The following is a 23,044-nucleotide window of genomic DNA, read 5'->3' on the forward strand; positions in this document are numbered from 1 at the left end:
GACACAATAGGAAAGGTGATGCAGAGGAAATATATGACATTGGAATGGGAGTTTTGTAAAAGATGCATTTTAAAAAATTGCGTTCCAGAGCATGGCTGTTAATTTTTTTGAGCTAGATACAGAAATACCTATACCATGGGTAAGCCTAAGTGACTTTAATGGGAGTTCCATGGACAAAAGACTGGCAGAATCAGACTTTTGGTTTAGCATGGTGAAGCAGCTTCTCTTTCCAGATGTGCATGTTTGGCCTCAGCCAGCAAGTAGGATGATAGAAAGGAACTTGGTGCATGTCTAGGGACTTCTCCATCTCATACTGAAGTCTCAGACTGAGACAAAGTTTCTGATCTTTCTGTTAAGAGGCTACAAATGTCTAAAATAGACTGGAGGAAGTGAGGATGGAGTTTGATGGATTTCAGCTCAGTTCTTTGCACATAGCACATATTTCAAAAATTCAGAGGCCCAATTCTCCTCTTCAAAGGAAAAAGTGATTCTCACTGAGATTGAGAATAGGAGTTATTGGTATCCTGCAGAGAAGAATCAGGGTCCATGAGTGCAGTGTGTCTCCATGAAACACATCAGTTGTGGGTGGCAGTTTATAACTTCAGTAATATGAAGTTATGGCTGAACTATGAAGTTCTTTTAATCTCAAGGAGGAATTTTCCTCACATCCCATCCTGAAAATGACCATTAAGAATTCTCCCAAAAGGCCTGACCAAAGCCCAGTGAAGGCAATGAGAGTCTTCCCCTTGATTTCTTCCTCTACTCATTTGACAGCATAAACAGATCAAACTGACTCAGAGCAGCACTGTGTTAATGTTCTTCCAAATCTGAGAACAACCAGCATCATAAATCATTTAGGAAATTACTTTTTGGTTTTTGTTCAGTGTTCTGTTTCTTACTGCAGTACAGTATACAAAGCTTTTCACAATACAAAACTGATGCTCGTGAGAATATTAGGTAAAAAAGGCAACACAGCACATTTAATAGTTTGCAGAGTACAGACAGTATTTTGCAAAGGTTTATCACTACTGCTAAACCAAATTTTTAGTTGTCTCATATAAAAGGATCTTACTTAAATCCCAGCTGCCGACAAACCACCTGTGTATTCATTTCAGTCCACCCGTCATCACAGACTGTGCCCCACTGCCCGCTGTAATGTACCTCCAGACGTCCTTCATGACTGCCTTTCCCACCTGCTAGTCTTATTGCACCATCTGTGGCATTAGCAAGTAAGAAAAAGCAAGAATCAGTTCTGCTTAAGATGCAGTTATCGTCATTCCCCAGGAAAAGTAAAAACAAAATTTACGGTATTGGCTCAGACCATATGGCTGCTATGTCTGGCAATAATGTTTGAACAGAAGGTGAAAAAAACCCAACCCCATAATGTACCTGTCAGCTGTGTAATGCTTTATATGTAGCAATTGTTCAGAGTGCAATGGAAAATTGTTTAAATCATTGATCCTCACAACTTTACTCACATGAATAGTTTGCAGGAGTGGGCTTTAACTGTGCAATGTCAACATATACAGTTTACCTGTAGCTCTACACATTCCTTTGTATATTCTGTTTATTTCCAAATGACTGCCATTAAAAAGTCAACATTCACTTACTTCCACCACACAGTGGGAGCTGAGATGCCACTTGTAGAAAAATACTATAGTATCTCATATACCACAGGAGAATGACTGTTGATAAATGCTGACCTTTTGATGGTGACCAAACAGCCCTCACTCCACATTGAGATATCTATTGTTGTTGGTGGGAGAAGTGTTACAAAATGAGAGCAGCATATGGTTGTAAATTTATATGAGCCAGATTATGCTCCTGATATGCATGTATGGATAACCCACTGTACATGGATCTTGCCCCTTCTGCACGGAAGAGAGATTGGTTACTCAACTTGTTACTGAGATGTAAAGGCATCTTGCTAAACAGCAAGACCTTCTGCAGTTGAAAGTTTCACACACGCTTACAGCTGGTCCTGCAGGACAGAGCTGACAGATTTTACTTCTGCCTGTTGCTTGACTTCAGTGCAACCAACATTCTAAAACATATCACTCTTCCAAATCTCTCAATTCTGGGTTTGTAATTAATCATCAATATGCTAATTGCTCAGTAGACTACCTGTAAGAGGTGTGCAGGAAACTCCTGCATCTTCTTTGTGGCCACAGTTGTGGTCTCGCCAGGAGCTCTTTGGACACTCTTCTATGGACAGCTCGTTCCCTGTACAACGTACTTCATCCAGCAGCACTGGGCCTGAGCCTTCTCCAAAGTAAGCCTGGCTCCATGCCTTGGCTACTCCCCTGTCCAAACATAATAAGGAAAGACTCAAGAATCACAAGCCATCAAAAAGAGTCTTTAACTTGGTGGTAGTGGCTGAAATATTGGATACCCTCTGATCAGCATAATTAACAGCAGCAAATTTTCAAGTAGCAAGTTGGGATTCACAAAAATAGTTATCTGGCTGGTCCCTGAAAATCCATCCCACATTATGCCAGATGGGATTACTAAACCCTGGCTTCTGAAGCCAACTGAGAGCATGTTGATTGTCCCCCTCCCTTCCCCAATTACTTTCATGCCTCATAATGTTTTGTATAAGGTTGTGATATTAGATATTATCTCTATATTCTATCATGTTTTATGCATGACATTTTCCTTCCCTATCCTTTTGAATCTTAAGTGACATTCCTAGAAAATATCATTTTTATCCATTTATATCAGCCATGCTGTCCAAATATTCATTTATTACACACTAGGGCTGTCGATCAATCGCAGTTAACCCACGTGATTAACTCAAAAAATTAATCATGAGTCATTGCAGTTTTAATCGCACTGTTAAACAATAGAATCCCAATTGAAATGTATTAAATATTTTTGAATGTATATCTACATTTTCAAATATGTTGACTTCAGTTACAACACAGAAGTATACAGTGCTCACTTGATATTATTTTTATTACAAATATTTGCACTGTAAAAATGATAACCAAAAGAAATAGTATTTTTCAGTTCACCTCATACAAGTACTAGAATGCAATCTCTTTATCGTGAAAGTGCAACTTACAAATGTAGATTTTTTTTTGGTTACGTAACTGCACTCAAAAACAAAACAATGTAAAACTTCAGAGCCTACAAATCCACTCAGTTCTACTTCTTGTTCAGCCAACCACTAAGACAAACAAGTTTGTTTACATTTATGGGAGATAATGCTGCCTGCTTCTTATTTACAATGTCACCTGAAAGTGAGAACGACGTTCGCATTGCACTTTTGTAACCAGCATTGCAAAGTATTTACATGTCAGATATGCTCAGTATTTGTATGCCCCTTCATGCTTCGGCCACCATTCCAGAGGACATGCTTCCATGCTGATAATGCATTAATTAAATTTGTGATTGAACTCATTGGGGGAGAATTGTATGTCCTCTGCTGTTTTACTCGCATTCTGCCATATACTTCATGTTATAGCAGTCTTGGATGATGACTCAACACACGTTCATTTTAAGAACACTTTCACTGCAGATCTGACAAAACACAAGAAGGTACCAATGTGAGATTTCTAAGGATAGATACAGTACTCGACCCAAAGTTTAAGAGTCTTAAGTGCCTTCCAAAGTCTGAGAGGGACAAGATGCATGCTTCCAGATGTCTTAAAAGAGCAACACTCTGATGCGGAAACTACAGAACCCAAACCACCAAAAAAGAAAATCAACCTTCTGCTAGCAGCATCTGACTCAGATGATGAAAATGAACAGCATTGGACACATGTCCTCTGGAATGGTGGTTGAAGTATGAAGGGACTTATGAATCTTTAGAGCCTGTTCTCACTTTCAGGTGACATTGTAAATAAGATGCGGGCAACATTATCTCCTGCAAATGTAAACAAACTTGTTTGTCTGAGCCACTGGCTGAACAAGAAGTAGGACTGCGTGGACTTGTAGGCTCTAAAGTTTTATATTGTTTTATTTTTGAATGCAGGTTTTTTTGTACATAATTCTACATTTGTAAGTTCAACTTTCATGATAAAGAGATTGCACTACAGTACTTGTAATAGGGATTGAAAAATACTATTTTTTTTACAGTGCAAATATTTGTAAAAAAATATAAATATAAAGTGAGCACTGTACATTTTGTATTCTGTGTTGTAATTGAAATCAATATATTTGAAAACGTAGAAAACATCCAAAAATGATATTCTATTATTGTTTAACTGCACAATTAATCATGATTAGTTTTTTAATCGCACAATTAATCACGATTAATTTTTTTATCGCTTGACAGCCCTATTGCACACATATAACAACAATAATGCTATGTACTTCTATAGTGACTTTCACCTGATCTCAAAGCACATTAATTAAACATAACCCACACCCTCCATAAAAACAAACCTGACATGAAGTAGGTAAGCTTAATTATCCACATATTACAGATGGGGAAACTGTGGCACTGAGTGGTTAAGTGACTTGACAAGCTTACACCGCAAATCAGTGACAGAACTGAGAATGCCGTTTTGCTACCTCTAGTCCTGTACTACCAGAATTTAACTCCCTTTTCTACATAATGCTTCTTCAATGCAAAAAAACTACAGGAATTCAAAATGTGCTTTTATATTAAGCATCATAAAAGACATTCTGTACTTTAACACTCAGTGACCTATCAGGACTTTTCCATCTCTCCTTGCCAGTATCCTATACATCCATATATTAATTTTAATTATCTTAATAGTTTGGTTTCTCTATACAGTGGTACCTCTGTCCACACTTCCTTTCTAGTTTTAATGAGCTGTGCTTTTCTGATATTGTATTTTTAGGGGAATGGTGGATCAGTGGACACTTCAGAGAAACTGCTGGCTTTTGGGTTTAAGTACCTAAAAGGATTAGTTTAAATTAAAATAAATAGTTGTTTAACAATTTTTATTATTTATTTATTTGTGCATGGGGAAGTGTGCTACTTAACTAATTTGCTTTGAGGGAGTAAGCCATTGTAAGTAAAAAAAAAAAAAGCTTAACTAACAAGCAACATCTTTTTAGAAGCAGGGAAGGTTCTGTGTGTTCTAAACTTGGACAGGCCTTGAAGATTTTGATCTTAGATTTAATTATTACAACCCCTAAATATCTTCAAAACAAATACTTAGATGCTTTACTGTGATTTTTCAATCTTTATGCACTTAAAATTCAGACAGTCTGACAAAGTAAGAGGTTTCCTTGATTTATCAATTTTAATTAATTATGGAATCACAGAAGTAGAGGGCTGGAAAGACCCTTGAGAGGTCACATAGTCCGTTACCCTCCCCTTCTCTCCCCCTCCGCACATTAAGATAAGGGAGACGGGGGGGGGGGGGGGGTGTAGGCGTGCGCATGCGTTCCAATCCATTTAATGCTTTGCTCATCCACCCTATCATATGTGTCACTGAGTGCACTGCAAGCAAAGACAATGGGCATATCTAGACTAGGAAAAATGGTCATGCTTTAAAATATGTTAGTAACTAACCAGCACCATTTTAAACATAATTTCGTACCTTATATAGGGGGCAGATAATGTTTCAAAACATGAAAACATTTGTTTGTGGTCAGCTCGTTAGCTGAGGGGCCAAGGCTTCTGGGAGTTGAACTTCTTGTCCTCTCCCCTCGGTGAATACTTCCACTGATTCAGCTACCCCTGTGGGCCCAAAGGGCAGCAGGGTGTGGGGGGGGGGGGGTCAGGGTCTTAACATTCAATGGAATTGCACCAGGGAATAATTTGACCAACTAAGATAAGGTAGGAGTAACAGTTTCACAAGTGCCTGCGACTTAAGATCTTAAAGTTGCATTTTCAAAAGTGAAAGTCATTGGAATTTAGGCTCCTGAGTAACTTTTAAAAATGGGACTTAAATTTCTAGTCTATGTAGGCCCAGATTTTTAAAGGTATGTGGTCCTAATTTAAGAGCTTAAGTTTCATTTTCAAAAATGATTTAGGCACATATGAGCCTAAATTCCATTGACTGTCAATGGGATTTTAGCTCCTAAGTTTCTTTCAAAAATGAAAATTAATCTAAACCATTTCAACACTGACCACAGCAATACCAACATAACTTTAAAAATCTGCCCTTAGACACTTTGGAATATGTTACCCACATCCATCACAGTAGCTTTAAATGAGAATTTTATTGCATTCTAACGTTATTTTAGTACAGTGTTTAAAATGTAGCTTTTTAATACTAGAGCTACAGTAGAAAGAAATAAAAGGTCTGCAGCAAAATGTTACATGGTACTTTGTGTACTTCCAAGAGTATATACATAAGGAGTGGGTTTTTAAAAAAAAAAAAAAAAAAAAAAAAAAGGTAGCATGCTGCCAACACCTTGGCATCATTTTAAGTCTCCACAGCTATTGTTATGGTTTGTTTTATTTTAATATTGCAATTGCGTCATTTTTGATATCTTACAACCCTAAGAATTTGTCTGTGCAAAAGTTGTAATTCTACTGGTAGAGTTAAAGTGACACAACCCAGCAGTATGGATACTGTTATAGAAGTGTTTATACCATTGTAGTTATTCTCATATGGGAAGGAAAATAAACTAAACAATAAGGCACCTTTATGCAATTATCACTGTATCCTCATTTGGGGTTGTACCGATATAACTATTCTGATTTAAAAAAAAAAAAAAAAAAAAAATCACACACCTAACTGAAATAGTTGTGCTGATACAAAAACAGTGTGTGGGCCAGGCCTTCAATACCCAGAACTCAGGTAGTCCTGATCTCTACATAGAGTAAAGATAAAAATCCCTTTCACCTGCATGTGTAAGGATGGCTTAGAGTAAAGATGGATGGGGGGGATCTAAGAAGTCCACTTTATTTTAATAATCCGATACTAAATACTTTGCTAAAAATGATCTTGTAGCCAAGTATTACATGACACTGCATATAATTTGTAAAATAAAAATAAAAGCTACATTTATTTATACCAATCTTGCAGTCCATACTGTAGCAAAAAACTTTTATACATACTAAATTATTATACAGCTTTATGCCTCTTCCTCCCAACATCATCCTCTGAGGGGTGCTCAGAACTTTTGAAAATTGGAATACTTATTTAGGCATCTTAGTAAGGATTTAGGAAACTACTTTTAGGCACCCACTCTTTAAATCTAGGCCTTCCCCACCTAGTTTCTTGCAAGTGCTGCAATATCTTGCATTTGCGCCATTTTTTTCAGCATCCCTTGTTTCAACATTTCTCCACCTTCGTTTTCTTTTTCCCCCACCCTCAGTGTTGAGGCATCTCTCTTATCTTTCCCCATTCTGTAAACCTTTTAATATCCCATCCTAAAGCCCATGCATCATAATGATCCTCCCTCTGACTGAAAGTTGAATGGAATGCCTTCTAGATACTATTTCTGTTAATTTGAATGGAGAAGTGAGTATTAGGCCTCCCTAGAGAAGCATTTTAGGAATCATTGAGATCTGGTCCTCCAGCAGCTAGAAGGGCTGAGGATGAACAACAGACAATCACGGCCCAACAGGCCAAAATAAAAGGAGCTGCTCGCTGCAAGCAAAGCAGTTCCTGGTGGTAATTGGTGGAGGGAGTGTTCTTTCGGCTATAGCCAAAGGAAGCAGGCTGGGCTACGGTCCTTTGCTGCCACAATGGGTGGCAGGAGTTCAGTAGCGACAATGCTGATTCAATTCTAGAGAAGGGATTAAGCCCCAGAAGAGTAAGAAACCATTTTATTTATAATTGGCTTGGAAGGGCAAGGAACTTCTGATTGAGTTGTTGTACCCTGGTAGGGGTTTGGATAGTGTAACCTAGCTAGAGGGCTCAGCCACAGAAGATCTGCTGAGGTAGGCTGACAGCTTTTAGGGGTTCCTGGGTGCTGAAGGGAGTGGCAGCACCATGCTTGGATACTGGGGGGTGCTCACAGAGGCAACTGTAACCCACCACAGTGTGCATCTCATTTTGTGAGAGATGCTTTAGTTAGACATTACTGCCCTTTTACTCTATCCTTGCCCACTTCACCACATGCATTAGGAACTTTGAGTTCTAACAATAGATATCTTGCTCTAATATCTTGCCCCCAGGGAAGTGGTACTCAAACCAAGTTGGGGAAATACTAATTTAACATGTACCTAACAAGTTTCATTTTCCCAGACCTTTGCAAATAGTAATAACCTACCTCAAAGGGGTGAGGTGAGGATTAAAGCAATGTCCCCTTGTCACAGAAGGGGCAGAGAGCTCAATGGCCTACCCAAAGTCACAGAAAGAGTCAGTGTCATAGTCCAGGTTAAAGAACTCAGGAATTTCAGGCTCCTAAGCAACAACTCAGAGCTCTTGACCACGCTTCCCTAAACTAGTACTTCTCTCTCACACACCTTTCTTGGGAAAGGCACTCATTTGAACCTGTGCTGTGTGTTATCACAAAAAGATGCCACTGAAATGTTATGAAGTGTAGCACAGATGCCAACTCTCATGACTTTACTACAAGTCTCATGGTATCTTCTGTTTTCTTCTTAAAGCTCCAGCTCACAGAATGATGTAAATAATGAGAATCTCTGCTTTTTTCCTTTTTCTTTTTTTAAGGAATTCTCTAGCCCTCTAGGTTGTGGGAAAACTTGAAAACATTAAGCCTTTAGTCTTTGTCAAGGTTCCTTCCCCAATCTGAACCCCACTCTGCATGAAAGACCCCCTAAGCTTATTCTTACCAGCTTAGGTTAAAAACTTCCTCAAGGTACAAACTTTGCCTTGTCCTTGAACCCTATGCTGGCACCACCAAGCGTGTTAAACAAAGAACAGGGAAAGAGTCCACTTGGAGACATCTTCCCCCAAAATATCCCCCCCAAGCCCTACACCCCCTTTCCTGGGGAAGGCTTGATAAAAATCCTCACCAATTTGTACAGGTGAACTCAAACCCAAACCCTTGGATTTTAAGAACAATGGAAAAATCAATCAGGTTCTTAAAAGAAGAATTTTAATTAAAGAAAAGGTAAGAGAATCACCTTGTAAAATCAGGATGGTAAATACCTTAAAGGATAATCAAATTCAAAACATAGAGAATCCCTCTAGGCAAAACCTTAAGGTACAAAAAGACACAAAAACAGGAATATACATTCCATTCAGCACAGCTTATTTTACCAGCCATTAAACAAAAGGAAATCTAACGCATTTCTAGCTAGATTACTTACTAAATTAACAGTTTCTGAGACTGCATTCCTGATGTGTTCCCGCCAAAAGCATCACACAGACAGACAGACATTCCTGATCTGTTCCCCCCCCACTCCAGATGTGAAAGTATCTTGTACCCTCATGGTCATTTTGGGTCAGGTGCCAGCGAGGTTATCTTAGCTTCTTAACCCTTTACAGGTGAAAGGGTTCTGCCTCTGCCCAGGAGGGATTTTATAGCACTGTGGACAGAAAGGTGGTTACCCTTCCTTTTATTTTTATGACACTCTTCAAAACTGGAAGGCAAATAAAGACAACCACATCTATTATTCTTAAAAATCTCATGATTGTAGGACCTGACTCATGACTTTTCAATGCTTGGGGTTGGCAATACTTGTATTAGGTAGAGAAGTAGCCAGTTCAACCAAAGTATCCCTTGTAACCAAAACCTGTTCTGTTTGTTATTCTTCATAAAGTGCTGTTTTAGTAAGTGATACAAATTTGGGTTCGGTACTATATATTATGAATCTGTAGTATGTTCTATTGGGTGCTGTAAAGTGCAAAAATATACAAAGACCAATTTTTCAAGTCTAGGTGGCTAACCCATATTTAAACCATTAAATAATAGTTGCCCAGTCTCAAAGATGCTGCGTGCCTTTACCTCCCATTGATTTTGAGGGGCTTTGTGGGTACTCAGCACTTCTTGATATCAGGCTACATTTATATACATAGCTAAATATGAACTTAAGAACCTACTTTTAGGACATTCGTTTTTTAAAATTTTGGCCTGTATATAGTACTTTTTCATGAGGTATATTACTTGTGCTCCCTGCATATTGGCAGACAATCCTTACTGCTGGTGTGAATGCACTATTTTGTATAACACTAAGATTGGCCTACTGGTAGACTTTTAGAGGGCATTATTTTAACACAACCGAAAGCTCACTACAGCATAAGCACATCTTCTTCCAAGATCCAAATACAATGCTTTACTAGTAGTAGAGCTGTGATGGGTCCCCCTTGAAAACTCAGATATTTATAAACATCAATCTCTGAGCTAACTATAACCCCTATTCCACTATTTAGTGTATATCCAGTAAGGTGTGAATCTTTGGTACGACTCTATTAGTATTAGAGAGCATCTTCCAGAGACAGTACTTCCAAGAATAATGTTAGCATGGCAGGGTGTGGACAGTGTTGTGACACATTACAAAATCATGTAATAAGATTGTATGCATGGGAACCACTCAGTATAGACAATTACATATATTTAATAAGGTAGGAAACTCTGCAATTCCATTATCAAGAATCGAAAAATAGTTTCCTTAATTTGGAAATACACTCATCCAGAAGACTTCACAAAATGACAGGGTAAGAAAATTAGATTTGTGCTTAAATTCCCCTCCTGCAACCTTTGCAATTTTAACATTATATAAAATCTAATCTCTTGACATTCCCAGAAGCCTTGTTAATATCTTTATTTCATCTCTCAGGCAACTTCACCAATATTAAAAGGTCTTCAACCTTTCTTTTAAAAAATTAAATTAGGAGTTAAATTTTAGATGATATTTCAGTTTTAATGAACAGTCCTTGCTTTGCAACTGTAAAAGGTAGGCAAGATATAGAAGCCAGAAGGAGAGCAGTCCCAGACTCTCACAGGTCCTAACTGCTGGGCTGGGATAACTGAGATAAATTATCTGACTTCAGTTTATGGGATAACATTTGCATAGCATGCTAACCACACATGTAATAAAAAAGCCTTTTCCAGTATCTCCTGCTTCTTGTAGGTCTCATTACACTGCAGATGGAGACTACGGCATGCAAGAGAGAGAAATTTACTATCCGCTAAGAAGCCTTCAGAAATCAGGGAGATAATGTTTCAACTCCTGACTGTGAAAACAAAGTCTATTATACTCTGATGAGACTCTAGATTTCCAATGTGGTAGAGACCACAAATCCCACTGACATAACAAATTGGTGTTTATCAAAAAGTATATGGGGAAACCAAATCATGAAATAAATGAGCAGTAGTTTCTGCTGATCACCAGAAGATTAATCTTCTGAGGTTTTATATTCTAGTAATGCTAAAGCAAAGCTGAAAGAGCATGGGACACTATTGCGGAGAGGTTTATTTTATACTTTGTAGCACACTTCCATTTGGATGAACTGTAGGCAAATGTGGATGGTTTGCCCTGTTTTGTAACTGCTGTGCATGCCCCTGTTGGTAAAATTTCAGTCCAGGGATAATGAACACACCTGTCAAGACATCTTGCTTCTTTGGGTATATCTATGCTATATCTGGGAGTGTGCTTCCCAGCTCGGGTAAACAGTCAACATGTTAGCTCTTCTCAAAATAGCAATGCAGCTCAGGCTAGCTGCCTGAATACATACTTGGGGATCCAGGCAGGTTTTGTCTCAGGCAGCTAGTCTGAGCTACTGCCCATGCTCTCCTTGGCTTATCCCGATATTTTTAGTGCACTAGCTTGAGCAGAGCTAGCATTAGTCTGTCTCCCCAAGCTCGGGGAACACTCCCCTAGAGGTAGCCTTTGAGATCATATAAAACTATAGACTTTTTTTTCAAAAAGTCTAAGCACCATCCAAACACACGTGCGCCTATTAATCCACTTTTACTCAGAAAACAAAAGAAAATCAGGTCCATCTCAGAAATAAAATCTATAGAAATTAACCAAAAGCTTGGGTTTTGTAATCCTAATGTAATCCTGCCAGGCACAATAATGATACTGCAAGTAGCCCTTTCCAATGACACTCTATATTAAATGCAATTCACTAGCTTTTCGAACTTACTGATAATAACCCAGTAACATTTGAGCATTGTAGAAAAGCTCATGAGGAAATGAATAATTCTATATTCAGAACACAACTTGAATGGTATGATCTAAGTAAGGCCTGGGGCCACAAACTGAATGAGCAGGATACCCATTCAATGAACACTATCCATTCTGTCCACTGAATCAGATAGGGGTCCTGTGGGAAAAAATAGTGTGATCGAATAATTGAAGACTGTATCCTAATCCACATGCACAATTAGGTTAAATCAAAGTTACACAGACAACCTAAATTTTGATATTTCCCTATTTTTGAGTGCTTCACTTTGCCACCTTAATGTTCTTTAATGTAGCTTTAGTATGCAATTTCCCAAGTTTAAAAAAAAAAATCAGTTTTTTTTTTTAAATGTGGAACTTATTGATTCTCATATGAGTGATCAGCAGGGTTAGACCTCTTAGATCCACCACCCAGACTTCTGCCACTTGAGCTAAGTAACTGATAGCAGTAGTAGGTTGTCATTCTCTATGTGGGCCAGCACTAGAGGGAGATGACACATATATGTTACTTACAGGTTTCTCAGGTATTTGCCGACAGGAGACTTAGAAATCCTGGGTTCTATTCCAGGTTTCTAGTGACCACTGACCTATGCCTCTGGCCCCTGCAATGTATGTTCCAGTCCCAGTCTCCCTCCAGCACTGCTCTCCTCAGCTCCTCATTCTAGCCTGTCTCATCACCATCCCCCCATGGTTCCACATCTCAGTTTTTCCCCACCCTTCTGTTTTGTCCAAGTCCTCTACCACCATCCCTCCAGCTTCTTATCTCGATCCCTCCATCCTGTTTTCCCCCCAGGTTGAGCTCCTCGTCCCTTTGCATTCTAATCAGATAGCTTTCTCCCTCTCTTCCTCACTGCTTGAGGATCAGCAGGGAGAAGACCGTCTCACTGCTTTCAGTTCATGTGCCCAGAGCCACAGTCGTTCCTGTCTGCCAGAAGGAACAACTGCAGAAAAAGTACTGCTCACCCTCTGCATCCATGGGATGGATCATTCTCAATGAAGACAGCATATTCAGAGAATTTAGCTGCCAAATGTTAACAAGTTTCTAGCAAACATGTGCAAATGGACACATTGGCTCAGAACTTGGCCAAATTTGGGCAGATTTTCACAGGGATAGCAAAAGGCAGGGCAGCATCCATGCCAAAATTCAAGTTCCTGCTCCAAAGTAAAGAGGTGCTAAGCCTTTAATTAAATGGTTGTACAATTTTATTTTATTTTTTTAACATGAGCAAAACATTTTTTCTTAACCTCATGACTGGAAATGACTGAACGGTTTTTGATAAAATTTTCTGAAAAAAATCTTCACCCCGAAACAACCTCTCATCGTGGAAAACTTCAGCTCAAACTGCTGAAGTTTGGTTAAGCTATAAGCAACTGAAAACAGGGTATTATGATGGAAAGTGTCAGGCATCTTTAACTACAGACATTGATAAATGTGCCATCTATAATTTTAGTGGCTTCAAAGTGTAAGTGCAATTTTTAAATGTTCTCCTTTTGAAAGCATTGTGCACTGTATGTTAGCTTTCCTTCTTTGTTAGAAGTAAAATGTATTTAGAAAAACTAACCCAAGGCCAAGCTGCCTACAGACAACTTCAGCATCTGCATCATCCCACTGGTCATCACAGACAGTTCCCCATTGGCCAGTGTGGTAGACTTCCACTCTTCCTTCATGAGCATTGCTTCCACCAGCCAGACGGATTGGAATAAAGGCTACAGTTAAACACAAAACAGAGGAAAAAGGTCATTTATTTCCCAAAATGTTACTCAAAGCTATACACAAATGGAGAGCATTCAGCTTCACCTGGCTTTGGTCAAGTATTATGCAACTTAACTAGATGAAAATCCTGAAATTGAACTAGTTAGAGAAGCTTTTAAGATCACTATCTGCAAATGCTTAGGCAGGTGAATAATATTACGCTGATGAGTAGCCCCATAGAACACACCCACATAAAGTTATGCAAGTGCCTAAGTGCTTGCTGAATTTTAGGCCTCTAGGGACAAATGCTGCCCTCAGTGAAGGGGGTGGGGCGGTGGAACTGCACCAATGTATGTAAGTAGCATTTACTCCACAGAGCCTTGATCGCATAGGGTGAAATCCTGGCTCCCCTAAAGTCAATGGTAAAATGCCCACTGATATGCAGTGGGGCCAGGATTTCACCCAGAATGTCTTCTGGCACTGATCCCTGTCTTTACCATAGTCAGTCAATCAAAAGTTACTCTATCTGGATTACTTTAACTGAGGAGGGTTTTCCCCCTAACCTCTCTCTGCGGTGAGTCTTCTTTGTTGCTCAAATTGGGGGCACAAGATTCCCTCCTGCTCTGACTCCTGCACAGTTTTCCTTTCAACAGCTACATATCCGAGCATGAAACTAAGGTGATGGAAATGACACAAAGTTATATAATGCACTTAAACTATTTTGATGTAACTTTTTAAAAGATTATATCAGTATCCAATGTCTGGATGACTAAAGTGTGACTCAATTGAGTTTACACTCTCCAGCAAATTAATTTTACCCTGTTATCTTTCATTTATTTGCCTGCTGAAAGTGAGCATTTTGGAATTTCTGAAGACCCCTCTGAACATTTCACCAGCCATGAAAGCTGATGATTTTTCTGATGAAGCTTACGTAGAAAGGCTAGTGGTGGCAAGAATCTGAAAAAAACCTAAGCAACTTCAAATAACTTTACCCAATTAACTTCCACTACCCTAAAGTATGAATGATAAATCAATCTTCTTCTAGCACTCTTAAAACATACAAAGCTATTTTATTCCACTATGCCTAAATGAGCCCTCTAAGCAAAACAAAAAGGCTTTCTGTTGAAATTTCAACTTCCTTTCAATGGAAGGGGAAACTTGGTGAACTAGGTCGTGTGACTTTCAAAATGTGTATTTTTAATTTCTTCATGTATTATCGACCTCAGAAAATTGAAAGCTTACCTGCCCTAGAAATAATATGTAGGAAATTTCACTCTCAACTGCACTAGCTTTAAACTTCACAACAAAGGATTCAATCCAACACTGACATCAATGGAGTTATATGTGCATCAGGAATGCTGAATGATGGCCAAAGTGTGAATATTTGCCAAAAACAGTGGGATTGTAAATACACTCTAATGACTTTTCTAAATCTGTTCTTCATGCATATATAAAACATCAGTAGTTTAATGCACCCCCATAGTGTGTGTGTGTGGGGGGGGGGGGGGGAGACCGAAGAATCTACAAAACTTAAACTGTAGCTACTTGTATAGTCTTTCTTTTCTGTTTTGTGTAAATAATAAGGGTCAAATGTTTGAATTGTGGCTGACCCATTTCTGCTAGCAACTCTTTGCTAATGCATTCATGTCACATGAACACTCATGTACCTGATTTGCAGGCATAGTCAAGTACTTAAATATTCAAGAGTCCTAAATTATATCCACAGATATTTGAGACCACAGTTATGCAGGTAAAAAAAAAGAAGGCCTAATGAAAGCACGGCTGAAAATTTAACCTTAAGTTTGGCTGAACACAATTGCTTAAATGCCAGATATAACCTCTCTCTTAAGGAAATTATTTCTCCTCAAATATATAACTGTTCACTTAACTTGGTGGAGTTAAGATTAAGGGAAAAGATTTAAATTGTTTAATACATCTATTTTTAAAATATTTTTTTTAAAATAAGAGGCACATACTACCTACAGATCCCAAACATACACACACTGATAGCAAAAGTGAAGAACTCTGTTTGTGTAGAATGTACATTAGGAGTTAAATCTTGATCTCATTGAACTCAATAACAAAATTCCCATTTGGCCTTCAGTATAACATCATTTCCCTTACTTCAGTGGTCCAGTTTGTTTCCTAAATTAACTGGAATACTGCCTCCATTTTCTGTACAACTGTGAAGGTAAGTATGACCAAAACAACTTGATAACTTACTCTTTGAACATTTTAAAATATCAAAGTAGCCTCCACAGGAACTTGGGCAAAAATGTGTCCATCCCTGCATGGGCCATAAAGGTAGAAATGGGGAAGAGAGGGTACAAAGCCTTACATTTCCTTGTAAACCTGTGCAGGGGCCATCTACAATCACAGCTCTAATCTAGTGCCAGTGGTATTAATTCCTCAAAGAGGGTAAGGTGAGGATAGAATCATGCCCCCCCCCAACACTTTGCCACCTTAATGTGGAAGCGGAGAGCACACTGAACCCTTTCCAACTCACTCCAGCATCTGCAGCTGCCCTAGACCCCCTGCCCCTCTGCTTTGGAGGAATTCTGGTTAGTTCAAACAGAATGCCCTCTGGGATCCTCATTGCTGCACAACTGACCCTTCCTCACAGCCTGCGTTTTAAAGCAACAATTAGCTATTTGCTGCTCTCACAATGTGGAAGGACTTTTAAAAAGCGAATGATACTATGCTACATTTTATTTTAGATCTTTTCTTGGAAGAGGAAATTAAACTAGGATTGTTTATTAAATGTAATCGTGTACATTATGACACTTTAAATCAGGCAAAAAGTTAATCAAAAATTATATACTTTTACCATGGGAAAAGCTACACATGACAGCTGCTGCCATTTTTTGAGGACATGTTCCACCCTGCCAGATGTCTTTTTCACACAGCAGTATATTTTCTTCATCACCATGGCAACGTACATCACTCCAGTAAATAGGGATAAGGCCCAGTCCAGAAAATGGCATATGCTTTGCTGTACCTCTTTTGCTGTAGAAGGAAAGATCAGCATTGGATATTAGGGAGAAGAGTTGCAAAATATTTGTTTGAGATGCCCGCTCACAAATACATGAGGTGCCAAATCCTGGGGTTCAGGAAAAGGGTTTTGCTCAGCAAGAAAAAGTTGCAGGGCAGAATCCTTGTCTGCAGACAGTCAGGATGTCATGCATTTGGGCCCTCACCACTAATACAGGATATGAAGAGGAACACCAAATGTAGCCTGTTTTTTCCCACTGCAGTATAAGATGAATTGGTATAGTGGAGCCAAACCTGCACATGGACCAATTGGGTCTGCATAACCTCTGACCCTCATAACATTCCCCTCTTCTGAATGCTGAGTGGCAGAGACCAACCACAGAGATCTCTTCCACAGGCTACAAAAGGGCAACTTCCCTACATGAGACCTCCATTGCACTTGTTCCACTATACAGCTAACACAGTTTTTAAGGGTACGTCTACACTGCAACTGGGAACAACCCTCCCAGCCTGGATAGACAGACTTACACTAGCTCAGCTTGAGTTAATATTCTAAAACTAGCAGGGTGGACACTGAGGCTTGGGGTAGCCTCCTGAGCTCAGGCTCGTTCCCAGCTGCAGTGTAGACATACCCAAAGACACTGTTGTCCTTTATGTGCCTACACAGCGTGCCCCGGATTTGTCCCATAATTAAATTATCTTTGCAAACAAGAAAAAGCAGACCATGTAAGGTCAGAGGACCAAATGTGTAGAGGTGCTGGGCACTTGAGGAATACCCACAATTTTACCTCTTAGCATTTGGTCCAAAGTTTGTGCCATGACAACATAAGTATGCATTGTTTTCCACTCCTATTTGCATGGATTCTTCTTTTTAGTCATCCTTGTTTCAATGTTCTGTCATTTACACCATCACTAAACTTTCCTTGCTGTTAAGGATCCTATACAACCAAAATACTCCAAGTGCTGAAGGTAGGAACAAGTTAAAATGAAAACAGGATAAAGAAATATTGCACGTAGGCAGCTAAAACCATAAGCAAAATCACAGCCTCCAGATGGGCTGAACTTTTATCTCCTCTAATCTGCATATTTTTATAAATTGGCTTGGTGTACGCAGATTAACATTAGACATTCCAAAACACCTTAGATTCAGTTCTGACTGGCACTCTTAAGAGTGGAATAATCACCAGAAACAACAGAGTGCAAATATTGCACACTAACACCTAGAGCCTGTAGCAAACAAGAGGACATTTGATGTATAGCTGAAACAATGTCAGAAAGACAATAAAGCCACCATATTTTGAGAGTTACTATGAAACTATAAACTGAATGGGATGTTGAGATGATTCAAGTAATTTGATTGGCTAATGCCAAGGCATTGATTCTCTAGAAGCTTAAATTGCGTTATCCTTGAAAATAAAAATCCATATACTTATAAGCATTTCTCACCACCACACCCCTCCCCCATTTTCATCTTATAATAATTACATCATCTATATAGGCACTTCCTAGAGATAAATGACTGACTAGGTTAGTGGAGCTCAGTTCAGTTCTTCCTAGCTGGGTAATTTATCCCCAGAAAATATCTTGAAAGTTATTATTTAATTAATCAAACCACTAGGGAATATTTATGGCAACCTACTGAGTCTGATATGATAGTTACACCTGCCTGTCAGATCCTGTAATTTAGACAGTCATTCTCCTGTCTCTGTCAGAGATAACTTTACAGGTAGTGAAAGGTTAAATATACACATGCCCTCCCTGCAAATAAATTTGGAATATTGACAAAACATTTTGTTTTCTATTTCTATTTCCTGCAGGCATCTGGTAGAATAGATATTTCTGTATTTGTCTATTTAGAAATTAACTGCTGCTTGCCAGGCCCAGAAAGTCCCGGGGACAATAGGAGTGCCGAAGTATTAGCCTAATTCAGGGCTTCTCAACCTGTGCAACAGGACTAGAATTCTGTAAACTTTCTCCATGAAAACTTGAAACCATGCAAAACTTGCTTGCTTACAGGTTTCATTACAAATCTGATGTTCAGAGAAAGTCTCTCAAAAGATTTGCTGTGTCAACATTTAAAGTTAACCTTAGGATAGGGGATGCAGACACACACAGAACAGCTAGTCACATGAAGCCCTACGTAGCAATAATACCAAGTTTCACCAAAAACTAATTACGACTCCCTGTAAAGCTTTTGTTGGAATGGATGTCGGGGATTACTGTTAAGGTGACAGACCATGTTTCCCTGGAAACTGGCAATATCCCAGATTTAGGGCCTGTTTAGGAAACCTTGCCGGTTTTACAAAAAATTGCTCTGCCCAATGCTGGCTTCACTTACATTGGTATAGCTCCACTGACTTCAATGGCACTTTTCCGGATTTACCTCATGTACAGTGAGGTCAGAATCAGGCCCCATATTTCTTCCCCCCAGTTAGCATTTATTCCCCTGAGCCTAGAGACCTGAAGGACCTACTGACCAGATGAGCCTGTTAAATTCGCAGGGTCGTTGTGAGTATGTATGCATCAAGGGTCTCCCCACATCTTAACAACATCCCTCAGACTTCCCAATGAGCTTCCTCCTTCAGACAAGTCCTCAAGACATCCCTTATTTCCATGTGAGAATCAACTCTACAGGATGGTAGGGAAGAAGAAAAGGGAATTGCTTGACACTCTTCACTCGCTATCCCATGCACTGCTCCCTAGTTCCCATGGAAACAGTCCTTGCATGTCCTAACCTTTAATGATCAGTTTCCAGTGTGAAAACCTGGTTACCGTCTTTGCCTCTCATTCTCTTCAGATGCCAGAAGCAGCCTACAGCAACTCCTTTGAATCATTACAAGAATTGGGGGGGTAAGGATTCTGGGGAGAACCAGCTTTAATATACAAGACAGAACTGGTGAACACCTCACGCAGCAAATACTAATGGTTGCAACATGCTTACTACCTAGTTATTGTGTAAATGTGGACTGATGGGTAGAGAGCACTTTTTAAACTTGCCTCAGGCAGCAAATGCTTGATGCATCTGAGGAGTAACAGTTGTGAATGTTTGAAAGTTGGGTCATGGGAGAAAAGATATTAAGACTTAGGCCTAATGTTATTTTGTGGCATTGCTTCACAAATATCTTAATAGCACTGGACACATAGTTATGGATTCAGCTGCAAAGTCTGTAACACAATACCCATTTCTTTGAAGAAGTCATATAAAGGTTTTATGTACACATTCCCAACTCTCTTACTAATACCTTTGCTAAGTGGGAGTACCACTTTCTCTGTCATTTAGAGACTATCAATTGAGAATGAAGCCATCACTTAAGAACAATGCTTTTTTTCCCCAGAATAATATCCTATTCATAATGGATTTTAAAAATATCTACCAAACCCAGAACTCTTAAAGATGAGATTCAAATAAGCTAGTAAATTTGTTCTGGGACTAAAACTTACCCAAGCTCAAGCTGCCGACATATGACTGATGCATCATTATTGTCCCAATGACTGCTGCAGATTGTTCCCCAAATTCCATTCAAATAAACTTCAACTGTGCCTTCAAACTCATTCTTGCCACCTCGAAGTCGCACTGACCCTAGATAAGAGAATTTTAAATTATTTAAATAAGATGTTTGTTGTCCAGGACTGAGTTAACTTGTGCCATTTGAAGGCCATGCAGTCTCAGTTCCACTCTGCTGTAAATATTTTCATGTATTTGCTTCAAGTTCATTAAAGAGGTTGCTTCTAATTAGCACTAATAATTTCTTTCTGTTGACTCAAAAGGAGGTAACCCATTCCATACAACAGTTTAATGAGGAAACATCTTGATTCTAACAGTGCAGCCAAAATATCAAAGATGTGGGGAGAGAGAGAGAGAGAGAGAGAGAGAGAGAGAGAGAGAGAGAGAGAGTATATGTACATATCAATATAAATAGTCTATACATGAATTTTATCAGCATAATCGGCAATGTTATAAAAAAGGAAACAAAATATTGTACATAAGTGGTATATTTTTATCTTCCATCTGATTTAAAGGAATTATAAAACAATCACATGGATTGCATAGCTTCTGTACTGACCCACATAATATTATACATGTCATGGATGCCAGCAGTTTATTTCAGGCCAAAGAATGCATTTGTTCTTACTTGCCATCAAATGCTTGATGTAGTTCTTACAAATTCATTATAGGCCTCTATCAAATTTCCAAATAAAACAACCTAAAAACATCATCATAACACACATTCTTTTCCAGTCCTTGTGTGTATATATCATCAAAATACAGGTTGAGAGCACAGAACACAAAATCAAGAAATTGAATAGTATTATACTAGATACCACAGTATTCTCTTTCCAGCAGTGTAAAAAGTCCCTATAGCTACATGCAATTCAAGCACCAACAGCAAAAGTGTGAAACAGTCACAATCATATTTGTTATGTTACAAAGGGAGAGCAAACAATGAATGGTCCATAGAAATGTTACTAATTTGACAAGAAGGTAATATATTGCAGTTGTTATCAAAAACCATGAATGGGTATTGCATGAAATATGAAGTGATCCACCTGCCTATGCTCTGTTCTATTTAATAGCAGAGCATAGGCCCTCTTCAACTCAGATTTTTTTTCCCCTTGCTTAAAAAATGACATTCTATTTATTATAATGGCTAGGTTAAATTTTTGTTCCCTCCCCACAAATTTCACTGCTAGTCTGTTCTGTTTTTAATTCAGTTCTCCAGGGTTATAAAACCTTGAAGATGAACCATTGCCAAGTAATTCAAGTCGATTAACCTCAGACTTGATGTATGTATTTTTTTGTCCATGACTTATTTTCACAGCATGTTATACAGTAATATACAAATATTGCTTATTAAATCAAATGTTATAAGGTGATCCTTTTATACAGAATATATGATTTTATAAAAGTTTAATTATAACAATACTATATAAAATCACTGAAAGAACAGAATTTGGAAGACTCTACTATATATCTGGATAAATCAATATTTTACTCCATTTATAGCTTTCCCCTTCACACACAGACATAGCCAGATACACACACTGGAATTTTATCTCCTATATCTGTTCTTTCCAAAACCCTTCTGGATAGATTATTATTTTAATCACAAGATAGCAATATTTAGAACAAAGTGATTCCTGACATACCAAAAAGGGGGCTTTAATAGTTGTCTGTCTCTTAAAAAATAAAAAAGGGTTATTTTTTTACAATGATCTTTTTCTTTTCACAATCCTGTGGGACTCCCATGGTAAACAGTAAGAGTGCTTCCTGCATAAATATTGCAATATTGCTGTCTGTTATCTGGATAAGTAAATACTTGAAGAATAAAATTCTCCTTTCAGAGCCACAAGACAGATCTTGACTTCAATATTCTGCTCTTTCTGCATCTACAGAATTCCCCCTGGCAACACTGAGACTACTCATGTACAGAGAGTAGACTAAAGTAGTCAAGATTAACTCTGCACATTGGAGAATTTTGCCCTAACACCTGAAGTCCTTTGCTTGTCTAACATTGCATAAAACAAGAGCGAGGATTGGTCCCTCACTTTATTCACCATCTTATTTTACAAATTCTCCAAATTTTACAAGTCCTCTACAAAAGTTTTATTTACAGGATGTCTGTTTGCACAATATCTGACAAAAGTAAAGTGATACAGTACTGTATTTACTTCATATGTTATTCATGCAATCTAAAGTATGTGTGAGTATATAACATATGACTCATGTCATAATTATGTAATGGATAAAACCAGTTTGCAAATGAACTAAAACACCTTTCCCCAAAGTTTACTTAACATGTTGCAGACTTCTAGCAACTGCTCTTCTGAATTTGACTCACTGGATTCATATAGTTTTAAAATACATAAATGACAAAATGTGATATGTAATTTCTATATGAAGGAACAGAACTAACTTTAAATAAACACATCAATCTTTTAAACATTTTTTGGTCCGGCTCTTTTTTCTATAGATAAAACTCTTGATTTTGTAATAGGCCTAGTCTCTTAATATGAGATATATGATGTACCATTGTGGAACAAGGAATTACATTTAATCAACACTAGTATATGTTCATAACGTATTGCTAATTAGCTATTCATTACTATACCCTTAGAGAATAAATGGTCCATGATAATGTATTTTCCTGAGTGTACGTGATTCTGTGCATGCATTTAGGGCCACAGTCAGGTTCTGTTAAGTCAACGGGAAAACATTTGTTTACTTTAATGAGAGCAGGCTCAGACTCTTAGTTACAAGAAAACAATTTAAAAGACCATCACCTTAAGAGTCATATATTGTAAACCTAAACCCCCCAAAACTGTTACTAATAGTACCTTAAAAGAAAAATTTCAATTTAAAAGTCCCATTTATTTTTCTCTATTCT

The 23,044-nt window shown here is 38.3% G+C and overlaps 1 protein-coding gene across 4 annotated transcripts in view; it reads right to left on the reverse strand.

Moving 5' to 3' along the window:
• Window positions 1-23,044, reverse strand: part of PRSS12 (serine protease 12) — a 73,822-nt gene that overhangs the window by 39,668 nt on the left and 11,110 nt on the right. For 3 of the 4 annotated variants that reach the window (XR_006280823.1, XR_006280824.1, XM_038400098.2), the window contains exons 2-6: window positions 20,100-20,238; window positions 16,495-16,673; window positions 13,537-13,681; window positions 2,125-2,303; window positions 1,073-1,214 (exon numbers count right to left, since the gene is read on the reverse strand). Coding sequence is in view for 1 of the 4 variants with exons in the window: in XM_038400098.2 (XP_038256026.1) it covers window positions 1,073-1,214; window positions 2,125-2,303; window positions 13,537-13,681; window positions 16,495-16,673; window positions 20,100-20,238 (784 nt within the window). In the remaining 3 variants the exon portion in view is untranslated. The remainder of the gene's footprint in view (window positions 1-1,072; window positions 1,215-2,124; window positions 2,304-13,536; window positions 13,682-16,494; window positions 16,674-20,099; window positions 20,239-23,044) is intronic. The other variant, XR_006280825.1, reaches the window with a different exon arrangement.

This window comes from Dermochelys coriacea, chromosome 4 (genome assembly GCF_009764565.3).
Source record: "Dermochelys coriacea isolate rDerCor1 chromosome 4, rDerCor1.pri.v4, whole genome shotgun sequence".
In the NCBI taxonomy this organism is placed as follows: Eukaryota; Metazoa; Chordata; order Testudines; family Dermochelyidae; genus Dermochelys; species Dermochelys coriacea.